Source organism: Echiichthys vipera, assembly GCF_963691815.1.
Source record: "Echiichthys vipera genome assembly, chromosome: 12".
Classification (NCBI taxonomy): Eukaryota; Metazoa; Chordata; class Actinopteri; order Perciformes; family Trachinidae; genus Echiichthys; species Echiichthys vipera.
In genome coordinates this window covers 16,341,790-16,366,757 of record NC_139837.1, presented here as the reverse complement: position 1 = coordinate 16,366,757, position 24,968 = coordinate 16,341,790, and the positions used below count along the sequence as shown (strand labels likewise).

Here is a 24,968-nt window from a genome sequence, read left to right as displayed (position 1 = left end):
TGGCCCCTCGTAAACTTCTGCCATCTAGTGAATCTTCTTTGTGGCTTAGCCATCAGTGCTGAAAAAACATTGAACCTTTAAAAATGACAGTAAAATAAAATTATGAAGTTGAATAGTGGCACTCCTAGCAAATAAAATGAAAATATTCGCATAAGAGTCAGTAAATATGTACACCATGAAAACCTTTATCTCACAAACACATTTCACACAAGCATGATCACTCATTTATTTCACACAAATTTCAGTATTTGAAATAAATAATCATTATATTGTATTTTTTTATGAATACTCATGACATGGACGAACAATCATAACATCACAGATTACATGAAGGCATGATATTACATCAAATAAAATAAAAATATCCCATTTATATTATTTTGAAAATACACAAAGGCATAAATAGAACTACAACTTTTTAAAACAGCTTATTTTCCATAATAGCCTCATATCATGGTCATATAGAGTTTATTCAAAAAGAATCCACCTCGCACTGACACTTATTTTGACATAACACCATCATAGAAAACAGAAGAACTGCATAAACGCTGCGCTGCAGGTTTGATTGAATGTTTCCATTGTAATGTCTCTAACATCTAGTGACACTGAGCAGGCTTTCTAAGGAAGGAGTAATCCTCTTTAGATAATTTGCAAAGCAATTAGGCATGCCTCCATTGCTATTAAATATAAAGATAACAGCCTATGAGATAAGATGCTATTTGTACTATGTATCAAATGTGGATAGCTGCCTAAGAGCCCTGATATCAGGGAGATATAGTTAAATCCTTGTAAATTAAAGTAAAAAATACAACAGTAAAAAATTAGCGGGACATATCTACTCTATCTATCATGAAATTGAATTCATGAATTTAATGTCCTTAGACCTAAACCTCAATTAAGGGACCTATAATTATGCATCACATCATAAATACTACACATTTTATACAGTGCAATCACTTTAAATGGATGGCTTCATGTTTAATATCAACTCTGACATTCCACTGAACAAAGCAAATATATAAATACTGTTAGCTGCCAAATAAACATGATCATGTCAAATATATTGATCATTGCTAGTGCAGCATCACCACACTGACAATCACAGGAAACCCTGACCACACAAGGTTGGATTTCATTGTGACAAGGGTGCCCAGATCAAACCGGATCACTTTTGAAACCCAAAGTGAGTTGAACTATGGTGACTCGCAACATGCATTTGTCAGCAGGAACCAGAGAGCCGCTTCTGCATGTGTTTCTATTACCACTACAAGAACAAATGCCACTGACAAGAAAGGAGCCAAAAAAAATTCCCCACTGACCTGTGACCCGGGGGAAGCAAGGGGCTGCCCTGTATGCATACAGAGGAGGTTCAAACAGAGTTTATGACTGCATTATCTCTCCTCTTCCTCATCACCTCTCCACCCATCAGTGGACACTGGAAGCCACTACGCTAGAGCAGACAGACCAGGCATCACTCATTCACTCGCCTCCTAGGTGCCTTTGTCAGGTGATTGCTGGCGGAAAAAGGAAAACAGATCAATACATCTCCCATGGGCCTGACAGGTAATCTTTACCTGGGATGAAATATGAGTGGTACCAGCCTGCTGGATTCCTTAACAGTAACAGGGCAATTGACTGGCTGCACGGAAGCCATTCCCCCACTTCCTGGCCATTGGAAATACATTTTGGAGCATACAGTCTGGCTGAGATATCATTATGGTGACTGCTAATTACCAGCGAGACAGGAGAGGTGTTTCCCTTCCTGCTACTAATGGAACTGTATCTGGACTGATGCGTCTTCCTTCCCTGTCAATGCCGTGGCACCAAAACACAGACTGACAGATAGGGCGACGGCGAGAAGCTCCCCTTAAAACACTACACAGTCAATACTTGTCAACGTTTCCAGGGGGATGTGTCTTGAAGAAGCCACCAATGTATCTATCAAAAGATTATTTTTTTTCTAATTATGAATATACTCAGTTTGGACCATGAGTTCCAGATTTGGGAAGAGCCCACAGTGCTGCTGGACTCCCTGGTCAAGCTGCAGCAGCATACCCAGCATTGTTAGCCAGGAGTGTGTGTTGGGGAGGAGGGGGAGACCTGCCTCAACACTTTGACTGATTCCTGTGGCAGGATGTCTTGTGTGAGGCATCCATTTAGACGAGTGTGCACACACAGCATTTATAAATGTCATCCCTGGCCAACATGATCACATAAAGCCTTCTCAGACAGATTATTTCAGACGTATAACTCACGTTAATTGGCAAATCTCATTCTACTAAATGTGACTCTTCTTTTAAAAAAGGCTGTAAGTGTCTAAAAAAGAGAAGCAGAATGTAGCTGATGATAATGCAGTTCGTTCCCCCCCCCCCCCAAAAAAAGGTATCTTGTCTATATAGACATATTAGTGCCTTTTGGTACTGGGAAGATTTCAGATAAGCTTTTTAAAAACAATAAAAATTCACTCTGCTGTTTACGTCAACATTTCACTGTAAAATACCTTTTCAAGACACTCTGCAGCAGTGATAACAAGACTATAAGAGAGTATGTGTTTGTGTTTTATCACCTACATAATGAAGTTTAGGTCAAGCAGGATGTACTTCACTTAACTCCTGTATGAAAATGCATTCTTCTGAAAATACTGCTTGTTTACCAGCTTGGGGAGAAGTGTTGTGCTTGATCTCACTGTATGCTACCATTGATCTTTTAATGCATCTGACGCCGAGGGAGCCGGGGAAATGTATACCCCAAGGGTAGGTGAAAATACAGATTAGGACTCTCCTCTCCTGTCTCCAACGCCTTTCTGCTGGTTCTCTGCACAGCCCCAAAAGCAACTAATCCACCACTGCTGAAAAACAGGCCATTCAAACAGATTTGCAGCTGGCCTTGAACTTAATACATTTGGGGAAATTTGAATATGGAAGGTAAGCTGAAGAGAACAAGGGCAGCCCTCCGAGGACTGCAACTACACTCCCTCTGTGTTGTGCTAATGAGCACCTTTGTACAAACTGTAGCTTTTCAAATCCATGCTAATAGGAGGCCTGTACTTTGTGTGGCTCTCTACCGGTGGTCGCCGCTCTGAACCCTGTAGCAGCATGTGGTAGCTATGCATTCTGATGCTCTCCTGTCTCAGAGCTAGTTACGCGCTGTCTGCACAGCCATTGTTGGCTGCTGTAAAGTCATATCCTCCCAATGTTCCCGCTGACAAACGCTGAACTACGAGAGTGGGCATAATTGTTGGATTTTGTGGTAGCAGGTGGCCTGGAGACTGTGTGGAAACAGGAGGAGCCATCATGTCTTGAGCCAAACGAGGGGCCTCTTGAAGCTGCTTTAAGGAGATGGCAGAAGGCTTAACAAGGCCTGATTGCATTAACATTTGTCATGCTTAATATACTACCTGGAAAGACTGGATCTTGCAGTAACATGCTGATTTGAGGAGTAATGATGTGCTTTGTATTCTTTCTTTGTCGTAAAGTTTGTGCAGCAGGAGTTTTGGCCTTTTCATTCTCTGGCACAATAGCTTTTCCTTTGTCATTTGTATGTGCTTGTCCAGCCCTGTTAAGCTTCCTCATGGTCCCCGTGGAGGAAAGATAAACTTAGTGAACCTGGTGCGCTTGGTCCCACAGCCTCTAGGGTTGAGGTGTTACTGGCTCCATGTGTCTCCTCTCTCTTGTGATCCTTGTGAAATGAGTTGCTCGCTGCAGAAGGAAAAGAAAGCACATATCATATTCTGGACATGTAATACAACACTGAGCACAAACTGTAAAAGATACTCACATAAATCAGATTTTCCTTGACTGCTTCAATGGGCAGCCTCTCAAATAAAAATTTAATTTAGTCCACAACTCATGGATCGCTCACTGTTTTAGGTATATTAAAATAAACTTTGAAGCAATCCTCTTCTAATAGGTTAAATATTAATGAGGTTTTGGTCAAGTGAGCCAAATCCAATTTGGCCCCATATGACTTGTGGACATGGTTATTAAAAGGCCAATCTATGCTGCTCCTATGGCTTAACTCCCCCCCTCCAGTTATGCAGTGTAAGAAGCTGTATGTTTTTAACTCCATTCATCACACATTCACATCCCACTGACTACCCCTCTTTTTAAAGATCCTCTTTCTCTTGATCTCGCTCACCTTTAAAGCTTTTTGTCTCTGGGAGTGAAGGGAAATATTTGAAATAGAAAGGGCAATTTTTGCAGAAGACAGAGGAACTCTAAAACAACTGCGCTCCCTAACATGCTTGATAAATAAATCTTTCCTGATTCCCCCCAAAAAAGTTGGTGGCGGTCACACAAGACATTTGCAAGGCAGTCCCAGAGCAGAGGACAAGGGAACTAGAAGTGACATTGTGGCTCTGGGCTGTCTCAAAGGATTAGGCATTACAGCATTCACTGGCATGTGCTTTTGCTCCTTCCCATTATATCTGCCTGTGCCTCTTTCCAGATGACTTCTTCCCCAAACTGATCCGGCGGGCAAGATAATTGATTAATATTTCTTGAGGGAATGATGACTAACCGTTGCTGAGTTTCGACCCAAACACTCAGGTTAAACATAGTCAAAGGCTTGGATCAAAATTCAGTGGTTTTCATATTTGACAGATATACAAAAATGGCTGGGAACATTTAGTTTGGGAGTGTGTTAACATGCACAGGGCATACCAGATACTAGCCTCTATCCTAGGTCAAGGTCACAAGCAGAATAAGCTGTTCATACTGTTTTACACTGTGATCAGGAAAGCCAATATTTAAATAAACTAAACATCTTACAACACAAATCAAGGTTTTACTAATTTAAGGGAAGTGACATTATTCTGGCTTATTGCTGTACCGTTATTCACAACTCTCCACGTTTAGCTCATTCTAAAAGTATGGTGGAGGAAGTACTCAAATCTATTACTGTAAAAGCACCAGATACAAGTAAAAATCCTGCATTCAAGAAACTACTCTGGTAAATGCATAGAAGCATTATCAAACAAATGTTTTAATGCAAGTTTCAATAGTAAGAGGACTCATTCTGCAGGAAAATGGCCCTATCTGTCTATCTCTCACCAAGAGAAAACATACTGTCCATCCAGAAAAGTTCTGATAAAACTGTTGCTATTGTAGTGCACTGGCCGGTGGACTTCTGGCCAAAGCAAAAGTGCATTATTCGGAGCTTGACAAGTGACATGTGAACGTGAATCTCACGTGACCTTGCGTTATTGCGAGAATTTGGCTGCTGTGCAAGGTGAGAAGTGACCTGCATGCGCAAAAGAAGTCACAAAGAGGTTACACGCAGCAAGCTTTCGTATAGAAGTAAACATGGAAGCCACTGTAGTCAGCGTGCAGTAGGAGGACTAAGTTGAGGAGAAATTTTGAATTCTGGCATTTCTGTAGAGCAATGGCTGCTGCTTCTATTCGATCTGACACTGGTTTCGTTTACAATATTTAACAGCACATTATATTTTACGAGATTAGTATGTGTAAAATGTACTGGAATAGAAGTGTAAAGTAGCAGAAAAATGGAAATACTCAAATAATCTACCAGTACCTCAAAATTGTACTTAAGCAGACTACTTTAGTACTAAATTTACTGAGCTACTTTCCACCACTGACTGTACGTAGGTTGTAGGTAAATAGCATTCACATACAACCACTCGTTAAAATGATATATTTTTACATCAATGCGTAATGTGTACAGTAATGTGTAATCAACTGCTTGATTAAAGGATATGTCGATAAAGGCATTACAGCGCAAAGGTTTTCTGTCAATGGGAGAATTACAGTACATGCATTTATTGTGGGTGATAATGGGAGGCTGAATGGAACCATCTTACCGTCTTAATAAGCTCTCATGTGATGCTCTCTAAAAACAATCATTACAGGCCTTCCTGGAGCACTCCCTTTCCCTGTGTTTATTAATCAGCTAATTACACATTGACAGTAATGGGCCTGCTGATTCCCACACTTAAATGAACAGGGCTGAATAGCTCTTTAATGATTAGCCTTTGTGTTTCTCTCTCCTGCTTACTCTCCTTCTCACACACACGCGCACACACACACACTTTTCTACAATTGAAAAAAACAGGACATTCAAATCAGACCTCCCGGTGAGAGGGTTTGCACACAGGCGAGTCAAGAAGCCCCTGACGGACTGAGCTTCTTAAAACCAATCTGTCTCCACAAACAGAAAACAATTAGAGTGGTTACAAAGGCAGCAGATTCACAGTTCCACTATGTGAACTTGTGTGGGTTTCAGTGTTAAGCTCAGCCTCCAGCAACAGCAAAAACCACCGTGAAAGTTTGGTGGAGCAGCGCAGGCAGGTGCAGGTGGAGACAGAGGAGATGGCGGGGGGGGGGGGGTTTTGAAGGACGCGAGCAGGGTGCGCAGTGGAGCCGGAGAGGGCGAAATAGTGCGGTGGGCTGCATTTCTGTCAGCAGAAGTGATGGCTGAGTGGTAGCGTTATTTGTCTTGTGCTGCCATACGGCCCTCGCACCAGCCTGGGCATTAATGAGAGGGGGCCGGACCGCCGGGCAGGAACACGGCGGGCCTCAGACGCAGGTGATCTGTCACGCAGCCGTCTTGCTCGGGCAAGGAGACACATGAAGACAGAGGGGAGAGGAGAGGTGGCAGGGCTGACCGAGGGGCTGGTCTCCACACAGGCATCCACATGTGGCCCTTACCAACATAGAGATAACGTTAACAGTCTGACGAGGTTACTCAAACTAACTTCACACCCTGCCTATTTACTCCAAACTCTAACTCTTCCTGACATGTAGTACAATGAACAAGTTCAAGTTTGGGTTTATTACCATCATCCCTTTATATAGATAAAGATGAAGGGCATTATACAATAGACAGCAGGGGAGGAGTCAAATTGCAATTATTAATTAGTCTGTGTGTGAGACCAGCCAAGGCTATTAAAATCCATCAGGATCTTTACACATACTGATTAATCATTGCCTTGCGAATTATACTCCCAAAAACTGTGGAGTGTGTAGAATGTATTCATTTCCATTCACCAACATCGGGCAACAGGGCGATTTTCTGTCATTTACTCATTGCAGAATAGAGATATTAAAGGTCCCATATTCTGCAAATTTTTAGGTTGATACTTGTGTTTTGTGTTTCTACGAGAACATGTTTAGATTATTTTTCTCATACTCTCTGAATATACTTATTCTATACTATTCAGTCTTAAACGCTCCATGTTAGCTCCTGTCTCTTTTAGTCCCGCTCCTGAAAAAGTCCAGTCTGCTCTGACTGCACTCTAAGTGTCTCTGCACCCTCATTGCAGCCGGTGAACGTGGCTGGTCCATAACCGCTCGAGGGACTAATAAAGGTATGCTTCCTTCCTTCAAAAGAAAAAAAGACTTTACTGAGCTTGTTTCGAGGCTAACTCCCTTCACTTTAATTAGTGCATTGCAAGCATAGACACAGGGACTTGGCTGGTCTTGAGGAGTCACCAACAAATAGTCTGTACACACAGTGCACTGCTACGTTACTGCTAGATAACTGCATACTGTCCGTCACACACACGATCACTCTCACATTGGAGAGAGGACAATTCGGCAGCGCGAGCAGAAATGACAGCAAAGCGTATCTCAGCGCAGTTTTCTCTTTCTCTCTCTCTCATGTTACACACACAAATACGCACTGATTTATTAAAAGATTTTGCCACTTGCTAAACACATTTTAGTTTAAAATATTTATGATATTCTAATGGTAAAAATAATGAATGTAATGTAACATGTTAAAAATCTGGCAGGCCGGAGTTGTGACATCACAACCATACAGAAGCTCGATTAAAGCCACAGTTTCTGAATACAGTGTGCATTTCTGTGAGAACTGAGTGTTTTGATACTTTCACTGTATTTTTATAATATAAAGCCCAAATAAATCCAGTTTAAGTGACAATTTCAATCTGTATTTTTAATAATAACCAATAACATATAAGAGAAAACTGGCTTTTGCTCTATATATAGTTAGAACTTGTTGGATTGAGTTGGATTGTTGGATTGATGGTGATGAGAAAAGTAGAAAATGGCCAATTTACGGCTGAGAAATAGAGTGGTCATCTAATCCAAACAGATACCTGGCTTGATAAGTTGTTGCAGGGTTTTTTTTCTTTTCTTTTCACAGCCAGCTTCAGCACTTCACGGCAGTGCTAAAAGGGTAAAGACAGAAGACAAAGCAACAGCTGGGTACCACCTCAGTAATTCCCCATGGAGACCTGGAAGACACCTCCAGCAGCAGACCATTTTCACTCCTGATTACAGAGTTTCAAATCAACCACTAACACATACAACAATCCACTTCCTCTGGCCAACTCCAACAAAGACTCGGCTGTCGTGTTCACTAAGAGCAACACGCTGTTCTTTCAACTAAACACTGCAAACAATCTTTCCATGCAAACAAGATGTTTACCAGGGAAAAAAACTCCACACAACAAATCACTGAATCTGATTTTTGCCTCCGAACACATTTATGTCAGAATGGCAACAAACCAAAATTTGTACGCAGAGTGTGAAAGCTTGTCAGATTGAATGTGCATCTCCTGGCGGTGGTGAGATTACTGAGGAGAGACATGGTGCAGCAGGCTGCCAAAGTAAAGATTTATACAGAGCAGTTGCAGCTGCAGAAACTGACATTGGACGACATGGGGTGCATGATAAATCATGGTGGACAGGGGGCACTAGACTCAAGAAGCAGGAAAACACTCTGAACAGGGTTGAGGGGGGATGTGCCAATCAGGCTCTCTCCTTCTATGCAATTTAGGAAACAGATGATCTTTAAGTCTCTTAATCCAAAACACACAAAGCAAAATATCTAAGAGTACATTAAAGTATCTCCATTAAAAAAACACATACACACGAGAAAATACAGTACTTTAAATTATATACAGTGATAACGGTCCTATTTGTAATATGCATGTTTTGCACAGATGACACTTATAATTTATTTCATTCGTGGAAAAAGAATGAATCAGTTTTCATGTTTTGTTTAATATTTCAACATGTATTTCCCCTTCTTACACCTTTAACAACAGATTGTGGGTCTGTTAACTTGCGAGAAACTGAGGGATGCCCCCCGTGTATTGAATATGAGGGTTCCTTAAGGGCCAGGGGTGAATCCTTTTTTATTTTTATGGGAAGTGGTTCAGAGCTGGAGAGGTGAAGGACAGAGTTGCCGGCCGTTCCATCACTCAGTGCAATAAATGGATGCAATCTGTATCCAAGTAAAGCATTGGCTGTTTTTAAATTCCACCTCTTTTATCCAAATGAATGATGGACCCTGGTACAGTGCACTGTGCGACAATATTAATATATATCAGAGGACTTCACCCCTCACTAAATCAGGGAACCACCAGCATTTGTTATTTAAATGACAAACAGCAGCTGCAGGAGAGGGAACACAGAAGAAAAGGTGGACAAACCAATTCAGATTTCAATCCGGCAAAGACACAAGGCCCCAAGCCATGACTCTAATGAAAAAAGGCAGCTCCACTGGTCCAAACAGACACAACGGCTGCTGCCCTGTGCCATCACACTTCTGTTCTTCTTTTGCTTTAAACAGGAAGCTCCAAAACGCAAAACAATGCAACTTCCCTCTGCTGTTAACTCAGCTAATATTTTACATTCTTTAATTTTGGTGGGACACCGAGATGTATTAACAAGATTAAGAATCTGCAACCATCCATAGTGTCACATTGCCATACCTTTCCTAACAATGATGTTTCAGCACTGGAGAAAAGTGGGGCTGCACGAGTTAACATAAGGGAAAAAACCTTATGGTTTGTTTGTATTTCTTTACACCAATCACAATTGTCTTGGGCAGCGCTAAGCCCTGGATGCAGTGACGACGCCCTTTACGAAATAGATAGATAGCGGGTTGAATGGAGGCTGAAATAGGCAGCCAATGGCATGCTTCATACCAACAGGCTGCATCCAGGGAGTCAGATTACAGCCATGCTAGCTCTACAAACAAGGCTCGGAGTGGTGCTTTGGGCTAAATGCTAACATCAACATACTAACATGCTCAATGATGAAGCTCACATGCAGATTTTAAGCAGGCTTAATTTTTTTTTTACCACTTTCACCATCTTAGTTAGCCCAGTTCTTATCCAACTGTTTTTTGACATGCCTTCTTTCAAAAGTCAAAAATAAATCCCCCAACACCACCTTCACCCCAACAAATATGGATTCAATTTTTATCAATGACATTCATAAAACATCAGTAATGCACTGCATGTCATTACTTTGGACCATGGTTTTGAATGATTTTAAATTCTGACCTTCTGGTAGAAATACATTTAAATATAATTTAGAGAGAGATGCTTCACTACAAGCCACATGTTGATGCTAGAGGAAAAGTGAGGGGTTCACCAAAGTCATTGGATTCATCCTCTGGGCTTCATGATGGTCTGTAAAAAAATGTTGTGGCAATTTGTCCAATAGTTGTGAAGATATTTCAGTCTGGACCAAAGTTAGAGCCATGTCGCCAATTAGGCTAAAACACTGCAAGCTGCATGACTTTTTACACAACAAAATTGATACCTGAAGCTCTTCATTTGAGATATGTAAATGGTTTATGGATTAGTTTTGGATGCAACATCATAACACATCCGATAATGATTTGGGGGAGTGGTGAGTAGACCAGAGATTCATCAGTATGAGTGGAGGGTGATACCTGATGTTGTGACAGACACAGCTTCTGTTTCCCTCCTCCTGATGTCACTCCGGGACCAGTATGCACAGGAGACATTAGTCTGCCTGGGGTGGGGGTGGGGTTCGGGTGCGACACAGACAGAGAGAACAAACCTTACTCACAATATGATGATGCAGCTCACAGCCACAATTCACACATATACATGTAGAAATTTAATAATTTCACAAAAGTCGATAAATGCAAGCGAGGCACATTTGCAAACACAACAGCTTACATTTAGCCTCAGTACGGTGTCTATTTTGTCCCATCTTAATTTTTCTTCATTAATATATATTTTCACCAGATAGAATATTTGACGAGGAGAGGTGCTGGGGTGCATGAGCCTGAGTCATTGCAGAGTTCACATAAACAAATTATACCTGCGCTGTGCCTCCTGTGTCATATGTCAGGAGCCCTGAATAGGAAAAGACCCCCCGCCAGCTTAATAGCCCTGACTTCGGAGATGTAAAGTTAAGGTCAAGGTCCGTTCCCTCACTGGTGAGGGGGGGGCAGTGTGTTTGTGCATGGGAGGAGGTGCACAGATTGATTGAAAGAGTGAGAGAAGAGAGTTGAAGTGTGTGAGGCAGCAATAATAAGATATGAGAAAAAAAGATTTTAGTTAAAATCTGCTTGTTATACACAACTAGACTGCAACTCAGAGAGGATTTAAAAAAAACAATAGGCCTATACCATACTGTTTTAAAACGTCAATATACATATCTAGTAAAAATGAATTCATGACAAATTGCAAAACAACGGAGGCTCAAACAGAAGAGTGCTCTTTGTTAACCAGTGCAGCTCATCTTGGACTGCAGGCTACATAAAGCTCACAACCCTAACAGGCAAATGCTACAATAAGGCCCCGTCAGGGCAGCCTTTTAACAGGCAGCGTGTTCCATGACCTCAACACCCATAAATCACAAGACGGGTGTGCAGGCGCGGCGTGTCGAGAGCTGTGCGAGGCATGCTTTGAGCGAAGTCTCTATGTTGTATAATCAATAGATATAAAAATAAATGGCCTGACCGTTATTCTCTCCCTGCTACCTCTCTCTAATAAAATCCCAGTAATGCATATTTCATTTACTTTTATACTTATTGATTACCTGTACTCCAGTTAGTAAATCACGCGCCTATCGATCCCTCAATCGTACCTCTGTCGGACAGCACATAACCAGCCATTTGCGCCCCTGATAAAGAGCTCAGGCATTGAACTCCCCACAGTAAATCTTTGCAAACTAACTTTTTAATTCCAAAATCGATCCCCGTTTAAACGTCGCATTATTTCACGAGGCACGCCTGCGGTATTAAAAGTAATACCCTGATGCATTTGGTCTTAATGTGTGGAGGTCCATCCCTCCATTACACCAAGGCCGAGGCACTCCGGGGCCCCTGCAGCCTGGAGGGAGGCAAGGGCCCTCCCCTGCTGCTGAGAGCCAAGAGGCAGAGCCGCTCCAGGGCCGCCAGGAGCCCACTGAGACACTCAGCACAATGCTAATCAAACATGAGAATATCATCAGCTGGCTCATTAACCAAGGCAAAACACCACCATTCGTCTCAGAGCACAACCCAAAGGCTTTTTATAAGCATGTTACATGGCTCAGTGTAAAACTGAGAGAAGTGGTGAAAAACACTATTTTTATTATTTAACATCTGTTACTTCATCAGTTTTAACAGCATGACAGATGTTACCCAGTTGTTTTGTTCCTAAATATACAGAAACTGTGACGAGAAAATACAGATTGACTCAGAGGCAATGAACAATAAAAAAACAAGTTATTCGTAATAAACATGGCCAACAACAACCCAATTCTATCAAAGACACAAGGACACTGAAGGAAAAAAGTATCCAGGATGGATTTTTCAGGTCATATAAGACACTTTAAAATGAAGTGCAGTCCCTTAGGGTACAGAGTAAAACAGCACTGACACAGGGTCAATTGTAATTTTGGCATCCACATCCAAAAGCAAATATATCAATTAAAAATAATAAATCAAAAGAGGAGTGAGGAGCTGCAGTTACAAAATGGCCATCTATTTTCATTAGGGTACACGGCGCTTCAGGTGTGAGCAGGATCTCAAGATTAATAGAGGTATTCAAATGAATCAGAAAGGATTAGAGTCTCCAGGGAACATAATCAATAGCTACAAATCAATAATCAATAGGCCACTCACACCAATATACTTACTGCTGACACCGAGATCTCACAATTAAAATGAAAACTGGGAAGGGAGTGGCGTAAGACTATGATTTATCTCACAGCGCAAGTGTCATTTAGAAATAAATAAGTCAATAGATAAAAGCTGCTGCTGCCAGGCTCAGGTGGGAGGCAGTTATGCATTTTAACATGGTCGCCAGCCCCAAGCATTACAGCCAAATTCCACAAAGCATCGCGCCTATTCACGCGCCAATACGAGGATAAACAGCATGCAACCTCATACAGCCTTTATCACTTAACATCAAATCTCTGATTGTTCCCGTCAACTCACAGCAAACAGGAGATGACAGCTTTTATTAATAAAGTATCATTTCAACCTGGCCGCGGTACAAGATTAATGCTTACACTCTGCCCACAGAGAAAACACTTTTCTCTCAAGGGTGTTTGGAAACACAGAAAAGTCAGATGTATGGGAGCTCAGCGCAATAAATCGATCACAAGGGTGAGATGCTCTAAAGAAATGAAAATATAGTGAAGTGAAATCAGGAGTGGACTTTTTAAAGTTTCTTAAGAGAAGGCATAAGCAATTATAGCATTCCTCATTGTCATGCAAACTGTATAACTGTAACTGGTGTTGTGTTTGCAATGTGAATGTATGTTTTGGAGGAAGTTAAAGGAAGTAAATGGGTGCTATGTGTCTGTCGGAAGGACAGAGCAGCCATCCCACTGGAGAGTGGATTTGAGCAGCTTGGGGAGATGGATTCAGCTCGTGCCGTCCAACGGGACACATCAGAAGCCCCTCTCGTCAATCCCCCCTCTCTCCCTCATTCATTTGGGAGTATGATTTATACTTTTTGAAGTGAAGGGTCTTGAATCCCACTATAAAGGAATTAAGAGGTCTCCCCTGAGTCCGCCATTCAAATGAGAGCATGGCAGGGATATGAGGGCTTTTTAATAGAGAGAAATTAGTATTCACAATGCCTCAAACTGGAATCTGAAGGAACCTTTCAGGTGGAGAAGAAAGGGCCAGTTTAGAAAAGAAAGCCCTAAGAAGTCAGGGGCTTTTCATAGCAGTCGTGTTTTTGCCCCTCATCAAGGAGTGCTAGAGCGCTCTGTGAAATAACCCATGAGAGAGGGAGGGGAAAAGACTGTGTGTGAAACAAAAATTAAGAATGCACCATAAATAGGCAGAGTGGAAACAATACAATGAAGAGACTCGAGGCCGAGGGGGCTGAGCGGCTTCTAAATAGTCCCCCATGCAGATCCAACGGATCCAGGGATGACTGGGAGCAATGTGATGCTTTGACAAACATCTTTTGGATAAACCTTTTTTTGTGCAGTCCCAGAAATGCAGGGTTTTAAATCTGCATTACAACTATGTCAATACATAGTGTATTTCTCTATTTGAGAACGCTGACCTTGAAAACTATTAAACTGAGGTATTGCTGAATCCAACTGTAGCATCAGTGGCTGTTGTCAGTTCAGCTCATAATTAGGGCCAGGATTGACATCAACACTATAATATTCAGTTGGGGGTCTTGCTGGTGACCCCAGGCTCTATTTAGCACCTAACATTGTTTTATCACCTCGATACTTAATTACTTAACTAATCATATGAAAAAATCTAATAAAAGATGATTTTAAACTGAAACTGTAACATGATGTCTGTCGGTACAGATTTCTGTTTCTGGTGTCTCAAAGAATTCAGTTGCTGACAGTGCTTTTTAAGCTTAAATTCCACAATAGTTTATTTAAATGTCTTTTATTGGAGTTGTATACGTTTGTTCATTAAACTTTTCAAAGGGAGTCTCTGGGGTCTCACTCACCCCACACACATAAGTAATGTTTCAGTGTAGGGGAGCATACTGTAAATTTCTTTGTCTCTGAATGACTTTTTGGCAAACAAAAAGCATGTATATTTGTCCACGCACAGTACATATAGAACATGAAATATTACCCTATTTAGTGTAATAACAATGCTTTATGATAATTTAAATATTTTGCCACCTTAATCAAATTTGCATGTTTGTGCAAAAGGGAAGGATTACCAATTCTATACCTTTCAACAAACTGGGTTTTAATGAGGTCAAAAGAAAAAAATGATTGCTTTTGCAATAACTTTTTCCACATACAGCATTTGAGTCTGAGAGAGGCCAAGCAATGAGCCAATGTTGACAAAATGAGTTATGATGGATGTGGAACGTGTGCATTTGTGTGTATTGTATACAACTACAAAGAATACACATGTAGTATAAATGTACGATTACATTCTCCAACAGTGTATTTGCAACATGAAATGTGCCTTGAATTCACACATTTATGCAGCAAAGCAGGGCTAACATATCCTGTAAAGTCACAAGTTAAGATGATGCCTCTGAGGCATCATCTTAACAAAGATTGCTCTAGTAAACAGCGACCTATGCTCCGCAACTGAGTCATTTCAATGGCCATAGACTTGTCCATCAATATATTGATCTTTGATCCAAAACACTGAATAGTGTTTCCAATAGGCCTCCTTGAGAGGCTGCTGATGTGTGGCATCAACTACCTGTTTCTGCAGATTGAGGAGGAACATCTGAGATGGGAGCTCTCTGACACCATGTCAATAGGACACACTGGTAATGGGCGCAAAGGGTTCAACTGGAAATTGAAAGTATCAATAACATTTAGATTTTGCAATTTCACCATTAAAGTATAAACAAACTGGGGTCAGAAAAATAATAAAGCTTGGAAAAGATTGTAACATACCTGGCTTCGGTCTCGTTTTCCAACAGAAGGCAGCCAAAAGCTAAAAGGAGATAATCGAAATATAATCACTCAGTGCAAAATGATGATGGAAACAGATGTATCATTTCGAAAGAGTTTTAACCCGTATCTTACTCTCTCTGGTAAGGATCTCTGGAGAAGTGTCTCAGTCTCTCTACAAACACTGGCATGCTGTTGCCCTGTAAAACACAAATCACAGTAAGAAAAAAAGACTATAAAAACAGTGTAATGTTTTAACTGAAGAACAAGATGCCATTTTGCTTTAACCTTGCTGGGAAGCCGCCTCCTGTCCTTCCTCATGCAGCAGGCAGCAGAGCCAGGCACTCGTTTCAGACGTGAATGATACCTGTACCCTGCAACAACACAAAGCACATTTATCTTCCTGTGTTGCAAAATAGTCAGAAAAGACCATTAATGTTAATAAGAATTTGTGTCTAAAGCACACAATCCTTATCCACTACCTCTCTGAGAGGGCCGTGCAGGCTGCAGGAAGGTGGGTGGGGGATGGTTGTCCTCGAGGGAAAGCTGGTTGTCTGAGTCCCAGCTGGGCAGAAGGCCGGCCACACCCGTCCCAACTCCACAGTCCCCCTCGAAGAACCAGTCACTTTGCTCGTCATCGCCTGCACACCGGAAAAGGGAAAACGTTTCATCGGTTTACATGTCACTGCTGCAGGGTTAGGGGTACATTATACCATATTTCTGCCAAGGTAGTACCATTGAAGCCTTTATTAATTAAGACTTATTAAAAGTCAAAAGCATAATCACCTTAAAATCTTTTTGTCCATAACTGAAATAGCGGTGTTGGTTGTTCACTATTAACCAAAGTAGTGTTTGAGGACAATGTTGCAAATAAATGTTGGAACTTTGGACTCACAATGCGATTGAGAGGTTATAAACATTTGTATAATGCTGGATGCGCTGTTTGGAGAAGTTTAATTAACATTATGTTCAGGGTTTTTTTGAGTCGTACAGTTTAGCAGAAGCTATGTTGTTGTTGCTGATGTTTGGTGGTTCTCCAAACTCCAGTGGCGTTTCGACCGACCAGCCCGTTCTCATTCCAAGGGGAACCAAATTTAACTCCACCCACATTTTTTTCCTAAGCCTAACCAAGTGGTTGGGTTGCCTGGACCTAACCACAGAGTTTTTTTTCAATTCCAGACATCAACCATGTTTACCCGGTGTGTTAAAACAGAGTCTGTGTTAAAATACCACAGTATGACGTGCAGGGCCATCCAGTGTAGCGACAACTGACACCGAGATCCTAAGTGGTCTTATGTGATGAGCTGGGATGAGAACAGATTCGACTGACACATGGTTGCGTTGACAATGACTGAAATGTATTTTGAGGCTAAACTGCTCCTTTACACACTACAAGACAACCAGACAACACCAGTCTCCTCCCCAGACAGCAAGCTCTTCTCAGACCTGTCAGTCAGCAAAGAACACGCAGGAACCATGCCTCTCACAGTCAAGGTGTAGTGACAACTGTTAAATCAGAGGCCGCCTGGCCCCACCACGGCTAATGAGATTAGCAAAGGCTTCAGCGCTCATTAACACGACATGACAACGTCTTATTAGAGTCGCCTGGGTGCCCAGCAACCAGCCCATTGTATCGAAACCTCCCTCTCTAGCCCCAGCATTCCCTCAGAGTCAAGCAGGGTATCGTCCAAATCTGACAACTCGTCATCTTCTTTTCTACAATGAAGAACACTTCATCCGTGAGCTCCAAATACACAAAATCAAATCAAGTGTCTCTTACCAGTTTGAACAACATTAAGCTGTTTAAGAGTTCCCACTGTGTGTTATTGAACGTTGGAAATATTTATTTTTTAATACCTTGTCTTCCCTCATCATTGGTGAACAGGCCGGGGTCGCTGCTGCATGTACTGCTGGTTTCCCTGCAAAGAAAAAAGAAAAACATGAATAATCGCCACCGAACTGTTTCTTTATTATCACTGACATTTGAGGATGAGGAACTCTGTTCCGATTTGTCATCTCTAACCTGATGGGTTCTTTAGGTCAGACAATGTTATAGCAACTGAAAAGTGAACAATGTGAATCAAAAATGTACATGGCCATGTAATGCCAATATTCAACATGTAACATTCAATAATAAAAATAATGGAGTAACAGTATGAAGTCCGGAGCTAGAGGTCGACATAAATGGAAATGACACAAAAAGACAGAGCGTGCCGTGTTCTCTCTTGTTGCGATAGCAAACACAAAGGCATGAGGAGAGGCTCTGATCGAAGCCACTGAGTGACATGCACAATCTAATTGAATATCCTCCGCTGTCAGCTCCAATCTAATCTGGCCTGCGTTGTGGAGGATGACAGGAGAGCGAAACACATTCCCCTGCCCACCCCTCCCTCTGGATGTGCCCCACACACAGAGAGACCCACAGACGTGCAACTTCCACATAACAACTGGCCAACATCTGCTGCGTGGGCTGCTACCGCCTACTGCCTAGACTGCTCCATCACTGCTCCTCTACGCACCCCCAGGGCAACCCCTGTTAGATGGCCTCCACACACTCTGTGCCCCCTCTGCTATCCTAGACCACCCTGGGTTTCTCTGCCTTTCTCACACCTCAGCCACCTTGAACTGGGACCTCCAGACACTCCAAGGTCACGGAGGGGGATCAGGGGAGGTGTGGAGGTGACAAAGATAGAGGAAACAAAAAAAGTATTAAAATGCCACCATTGATCCCTTGTGACAAGCAAATGTAACAAGCACATATATTAAACAGATACATATATCATAATATATGTATTTATATACTCCTGGGTACCACTGGAGTCATTCGTGAGTTTATTTTCAGTCATTGTCATACAGTATTATATTGTAATGCCACCATTAACACTCACTAATGTGTATTGATCTGCAGAGGAAAAAAGTCTCCAATAAATACAGTATTTACTACAGCGCCAAGCTGTTTTGGAAAATCACTTAGCCTTTTTTTTTTTTTTTTTTATTAAAACCATATTTAAATTCGCTTTTTTTATTTAGAAGACAAAATGCGTTTATCAACATTCTATTAAAATGTGTCAGTATTAAGCCTCAGTAATGCTTTCCATGAGAAAAGTTGCATGGACATGAGCCGACGTGAAATTGAGGATTGGACCCCTGCCCCTGTCTAATGGTGTGACGCCACTTTGACCATGCGGACACTCGCGACACTTGTGGATGCATTAAGCATAAATCAAGCTTAAGGCATTCACGCTGTAAACACAGAGATGGACGAATGCATTGTTGTTTTAGTTTTTGTATACCATAAGAAATATGTACAATAATCCTTGTTGCTTTACCCTTTAAATAAAGCTAATTTCCATTCAAACTACTTTATGAAAGAGGAGGGCTGGAGCTCTTGATTGCTTTGCATTTTGCATCCTGTTTTTCCATTGCTGACCTTGCTTACAGGAGAAAGCTGGAGGGTCAGATATGCGCTGATACTGTGCTTCGCCATATTGCAGAGGCCTGCAAGTGAAAGGCAGGATCAGAAAAACGTCCATCCAGCCTGTGCGTCTTCCTGACCAGATGGTACGGCATCATCTCCCCTCATATCCACGAGAAGCAGATGTGAGAGGGAGCAGGCCTCTCCGGGGAATCTGGAGGATGTCTGGCCTAGCCAAGCAGTTCTGGACATCCCTCCACCCCTTCAGCCCTCTCCCCAGACTGACTCCCCAGGCCTCTGCTCAGCTGTACCCCACCTCTGGACACTCTGGGTGGCATCTGGAGCACACAACACTCCAACATCAGTACAGGGCACAGCCACAAGCTCTACAAAAACAACCATTTTGGTATTTAATTCCAAAGTCTGTTTGCAGCAGCATTTTCTAACTAAAAAAATGTGTTTGCTTCTTGTTGGAGGGGTTTTGTTCAAAGTTTGAAAAAGAATCACAAGTATAAACAATTAATTAGAGACACCCATTAAGTATTTATCCGTATTAAAGGTGTAATGTGATGTCGCTTGGAGCAGCACAGGGCCGATGTGAGACCGTTTCCATTAAGTACTACCTAATTAATGCCATGAATAATTGAAACCCCCATTTTTCTTGGGACCAAAAGAAACACCTCCTTTTTTTCAGACGTGACCTTTGTCAAGAAAAGTTGACAAACATTTTAGGAAACTTGGTCTTTGGCTCACACACAAATTAGCACTTCCCCAGCCATAAGATATTCTATTGAGGATTAGGTGCTATTCAAACAAATAAGTCTTAATTACATAAAATACCATATGTCCATGGTGATACAAAGGCAAGGGCAAAAACAAAAAAAACTGCACTCCAGTGTTTTAGAGCTGAACTTAAGTCCCCGCATGGCCCTATTGTTTCTATAAAAGCCAAAGAGGTGAAGCAAAACACAGTATCCAGATGAGCACTAATCATTAGGATATAATCCTCAGCTCCTGGGAGAGGCAGACCAGTATGCACAGAGATTACAGGCTAGCCGCCATTTATTGAGCCTGGGCTCATTCTGCAGAGGAATAAAGAAGCAGAGACGGAGGGGGGCAAAGCGCTGATAACAATGGATCTGTGGGCTCTTCAAACAAGCCGCCCCAACCCAAATCCATGCCCTCTTCCATGGGTGTCTGATTATAAGGTTATCCCACCATCCCTGAGCTGCAGTAATTGGATTAGTCTCAGAGATTTATGAAAATTAACTTGGGCAAATGCTGCACTGCTTTGCCAAAAACTCAGCATGGAGTTTTCAAAATATAAATTACAGCACGATAAAGCTGAGTGTGAGAAAAGCACGCACAATGGCTTTGTTTTTCTGGTGGCAGGGCTGAAATGAACATCACCAGTAGCAGCTCACAGCTGGAGACGGAGGCTGAGGCTGGGACGTTGTCTACCCACAGGTGAGGCCTGCTTGCTGGGCCAGCCTGGGTGCCAGGTGGCCTCACTGCCAGTAGGCTAGGCCAGGTCTAATCAAGGATGTGGAGACCAACTGGAGCTGCAAACATCTGCTCCCCTTGAACTTGGGTGGCTGAAGGCAAAGCTCTGCTCAGTATGCACATAAGACGAGTGACCTTGAGAAGAGGTACATTTTAAGAGACCAGACACTCCATATGAAAAAGGTTAATGGGATGAATGGAGACCAAACAAATCTGACGGCTTCAAAAGACATTTCAACAATGGCATCGGTGACTGACATTAAATGGACCGTACACTCTCGGAGTATACATATTGCTGCTGTACCACTGTCAACCCCTCATCACTGCTGCCATTTGTTCGTATCCATTGCCTCCACCACAGCTTAACCATTCGATTGTTCAGCCCTCAGTACACTGTGGCAGTCTACTGAGCAGCAATCAAGACTGTTGGCGTTGTGTAAGTGAGAAATGATTGACAGTGTGCCACAGTGTTTCCATTTATTTCTTCTCCGGAGCTGTTTTCTGTCAGAACGGCTATTGATTTTTCCATAAAGTACGAAAACAAGTGCCGTTTAGGGGCTAGGGAGGTCAGCACAAATTAAACCTGAAGATGTAAAGCCTTCTGTCTGTCCCATTACGGGTTACCTCAAATGTCTTCATCTCACATGTTTTATATGATCAACAGATAATGGGATCCGCAAAGGAAATACATTGTGCAGGAGCATGAAAAAAAACGTCTAGAATGGGGAATCCCAGGCTTAAAAGACTATGTTATTGAATGTTATGACACACAACTGACCTGCGCTGCACAGCATTGGCCCATGTGAGGAATTTAATTACAAAACACCATTTTTACGATTATAAAAAATATATATTAATTAACTATGTTTGGCCTTTCTCAATGGCAGAAGTCCCTGAGGGATCTGTCGTACGAAATGTGTCATCTGGCAGATGAATCCACATAACCTTAGCGGTCCAGTGTCTTTTCCTTTAGCGCCACCAACAAGTCAAATCTTTCATGTATAAAGTCAAATATCTCAACATCTACTGGATGGATTAGCACATTTAGTATTATATGACTAAGTGTAAGATGCATATGTGTTTGTGTTATGTAAAGCACTCTAATATAGAAGAATATTATTGTTGTATGTGTTGGACAAACAAATTTGCCTTGCTTTGAAAACTGAAAGTATTGTGTTTTGAACTGCTGCTTTGACAAAAAAAGACATTTGAAGATGTTAATTTACCTCAAGGAATCTAGGGTTTCCTGATGTGTAAAAGATTAAATAATTAATAAAAAATAATATTCATGAGGTAAATAAACACAGACATATAATTGTTAGTTGCAGCTCTTTATACCAGAAGACAGTGGGCAGTTTGTAACTGTCAGCCATTATGATTCCACAGTATATTGTAATTCTTGCCTCACTGTAATAATATAATACCCCTCACTGCTGCCAGTTACAGCCACATTTAGTTTTTGCTAAATAAAATGCACAAGAGGGTGCACTCTGGGACACTGGGACAGGTCGAGCTTTAATTACCCAGCCCAAGAAAGGAATTCATTTCAAAACAAATCAATACCACACCAAGTCACTTACTTATTTGTGACAATTTTTCTCGAAAGGAAATAATGAGCTGGCAGATGCCCGGAGGCATAACTATCAAAGATCCCTCCCTGGTGATCATTTCAGCTATAGGAGATGAGGATGAAGAGACTATATCATTCATTTTTAATGTCAACTCAATACTTTAAAGTGGAATGGTATGATTGTGATACTTTTTTTTGGTTGAGTTGAGGACATGCTGAATATTGACAAGTGGCTCGATGAAGACAGGCAGTGTAGATCATCTTAAATGTCGCCTTGTTTAATTGCTCCTGTCTGATAGTAGTTATGCCCATGACTTTTATGTTATGGGTTTAACTGCCTTGGTAACTTTCCATTTAAAGGGTAAAAAGGGCTTTTAGAGTTTTGAGCTCCCTTTTCAGTATGGTTTTAATCCTGACTTTTTAAACAATGACAGGGTTAACATTTGACTTGTTGCAATGCTGTAAATTAAAACTAGCCTTTTGAATATGGAATTGTTTGTTTGTTGTTTTTTTCACAAATAATTTGGATGTAATCCTAAATTGATACCAAAAATGGAGTGGATTTTTCCACTATGACACTGTAATGAATGTTTGACTCGAACATAAAATCAAAAAGAAGAAGAAAACACAAATGTCCTTCCATTACCCCTCAGACATGTTCTCATCTGCGGCATCTCTGTGTTCCTTGGACATCTTTCTCTTCCAGCACTCCTTTCCCATCAGCCTGGCTCCGTCGGCCTGTCGGTCTGCTCCCACCCAACCACCAGACCTCTTCTTTGATCCTGACAGATGCTTCATCCTAGACGACCTGTGTCTCTGTTTCCCATCTACACCAGAGACTTTTAACTTCTGCTGTAACCTAACTGTGACATCTGAGGTCATACGTTTGACCTTCCTCCGCCTCCTGAGATGCCGTCCTGGATTATTCTCGGTAAAGGAGTCAGACTCTGGCCAGGAGGGCTGCCTAGTTCTCCTGACCGGGCCTCTCATGACGGAGCGCCATCGGTTGGTTGAAGTCATGTCATCAGAGTCACTGCAGTTGGCCACAGAGGCAGTGATGGTTGAGGAAGAGTTCTCCCTGTATCCCTTAGTCTCATCCAGGCTGGACTCCGAGGCCTCAATCCAGCATCGCCTGTGCTCCAGCGGATAGAGGGAAGATTCACGATAGCGCTTGCTGCGGCCTCTGCGGCGGCGGATCTGCCGGCGCTGGTGCAGGGGACTCAGGACCATTTCCTCCCACAGCTCGCCCAGCTTGCTCTGCTCTGAGGTCTGCTCCAGAGCAGACACCAGGTCCTGCACCAGCTCATCCATCATGGTGCTACAAACCAAAGATACAAGATACAACAGAGTAAAGACAATTAGTGAAACACAGCGGATGGTGCTAAATCAAAATAAATAAGTTAGTCTGACATACATCAGCCATGACAACAAACAATAGCTGAATGTTAAGCCAATGACTTATGATCATAGACTGTTAAAAAGAAGGGGACGTAACCAACGTGATGTCACCCATTGGTTTGACTACCATTTCAAGCCTAGCATTTTTGCCATCGCCATCTTATATTTTTGGAGCCAGAAATGACCATATTTGAACAAGACAGGTGAGCTTAGAAGGAGCAAGGGGTGGAACTTACTAAGAACCTGAGGACACCCGCTGTGGTAACTTGTCTTTCACAAGGTCACTCAATAAAGCATACCCTGCTTTACTTTCTATTTCACTCCAAATGGGACCATAATTTACAAATAAACATCATGCTGTATTGAAGAAGACTTGAAACTTGCAATTGAGACCATAAACTCATTAGGAAACGTTTAAGGTCAATTCAATTATGTCTAGAAGCCTTAATTTTGGATATGACAATTCACATTTTTGTGTTGCCATAGCATTTCTACACTTTGATTGCTGTCACTTATAATGGTTCTTATTGTATTGGGCCATTGTGAGCAAAGTTGCAAATCAATGAGCAGGACTGTTTTAATGGCAGTATTTGATGGTGGTTTATGGTTTTTGCATCAATGTGATGAAGTATCTTGATTTGCCAGGTATTTGATAGTCTGCATTTGCCTAAAAACTGATATTTCAACCATTTAAGTTTTTCACAAAATGTTAATAGGCTATCTTATTATTATCAATGTCGCAACATAACATTACACATACCCACTTATACATAGTATTGAAATCTGTCTGGTTATTGCCAATGGAAATGTGTTATCTGCTTCTTCCATAGTGGTTCTTTCCCAATATAATTGTTGAGCACTGATATAACACGACACATCCAACAAGGAGCTATTTCTATTTGAAATCTAATATGACCGTTGGTGGCTTTCCAAAGCAGATTTCCTGCTATCATTTCCAGCTATGGTTGTACTCTCTCGGCTTGAAATGAACCCAGAAACGTCAAGGTAAATCTGCAATAGCGTTTTTTATTAAATAATTAATACCCTGGCTCATGTTTCCTTTGTAATTGAGGAGCATCCACAGTGAAAGCTTCAAGCGCCACCGTCTGATTGCAACGGGATTAAAATGACGAGCTTGTTTGAGCGTCTGCACATCATCTGCAGCCACAAAACACTCACTGCATCTAAAAAAAAACACAACAACGGCTAAGGAAGAGACAGGGACACGGTGAGACACCAGTGCAGCAAAACAACAGCAGCGGCAGGCTGGGCTGTCTGCATGCTCTGTGCAGACTGTTACATAACAACATAACACGTGAGCTCAACACAAGGACACCCTCAGCAGCCACACATCTCCCTTCATTCTGTCAACAGGCAGCGAGACACAGCGTTTAACAAAGGCACTGTGTCACAGCCGCTATCACGGTGCTATTAATAATAAGCACAGTCCACTGTGTTTAAGCACTCACCAGTCGCAGCTTGTCTTGTTTTG

General features: G+C 41.9%; 1 protein-coding gene across 2 annotated transcripts; it reads right to left on the bottom strand.

Moving 5' to 3' along the window:
• Positions 1-212: 212 nt before the first annotated feature.
• Positions 213-24,968, bottom strand: LOC310954972 (G patch domain-containing protein 2-like). Of its 2 annotated transcripts, XM_083924675.1 has the most exons (10): positions 24,946-24,968; positions 22,725-23,396; positions 17,448-17,509; positions 16,073-16,231; positions 15,879-15,964; positions 15,726-15,790; positions 15,594-15,633; positions 15,394-15,485; positions 10,672-10,754; positions 213-3,698 (listed from the first exon to the last, which is right to left on the bottom strand). In XM_083924675.1, exons 2-10 carry the CDS (start codon positions 23,390-23,392, stop codon positions 3,559-3,561), a joined length of 1,395 nt encoding a protein of 464 aa, XP_083780801.1. In that variant the 5' UTR covers positions 23,393-23,396; positions 24,946-24,968; the 3' UTR covers positions 213-3,558. The 2 variants fall into 2 exon arrangements, with proteins under 2 accessions (XP_083780801.1, XP_083780802.1); XM_083924676.1 differs by lacking the exon at positions 10,672-10,754.

Excerpts from the sequence above, each read along its gene's own strand:
- LOC310954972 (XM_083924675.1), bottom strand. The coding sequence starts at position 23,392 with ATGATGGATGAGCTGGTGCAGGACCTGGTGTCTGCTCTGGAGCAGACC. Across the intron at positions 17,510-22,724 it reads GATGAGAACATGTCTGAGGG|GGAAACCAGCAGTACATGCA; the intron begins GTAATGGAAGGA and ends TTTTCTTTGCAG. Across the intron at positions 3,699-10,671 it reads TGTGTCTGTCACAACATCAG|CGAGCAACTCATTTCACAAG; the intron begins GTATCACCCTCC and ends TTCCTTCTGCAG.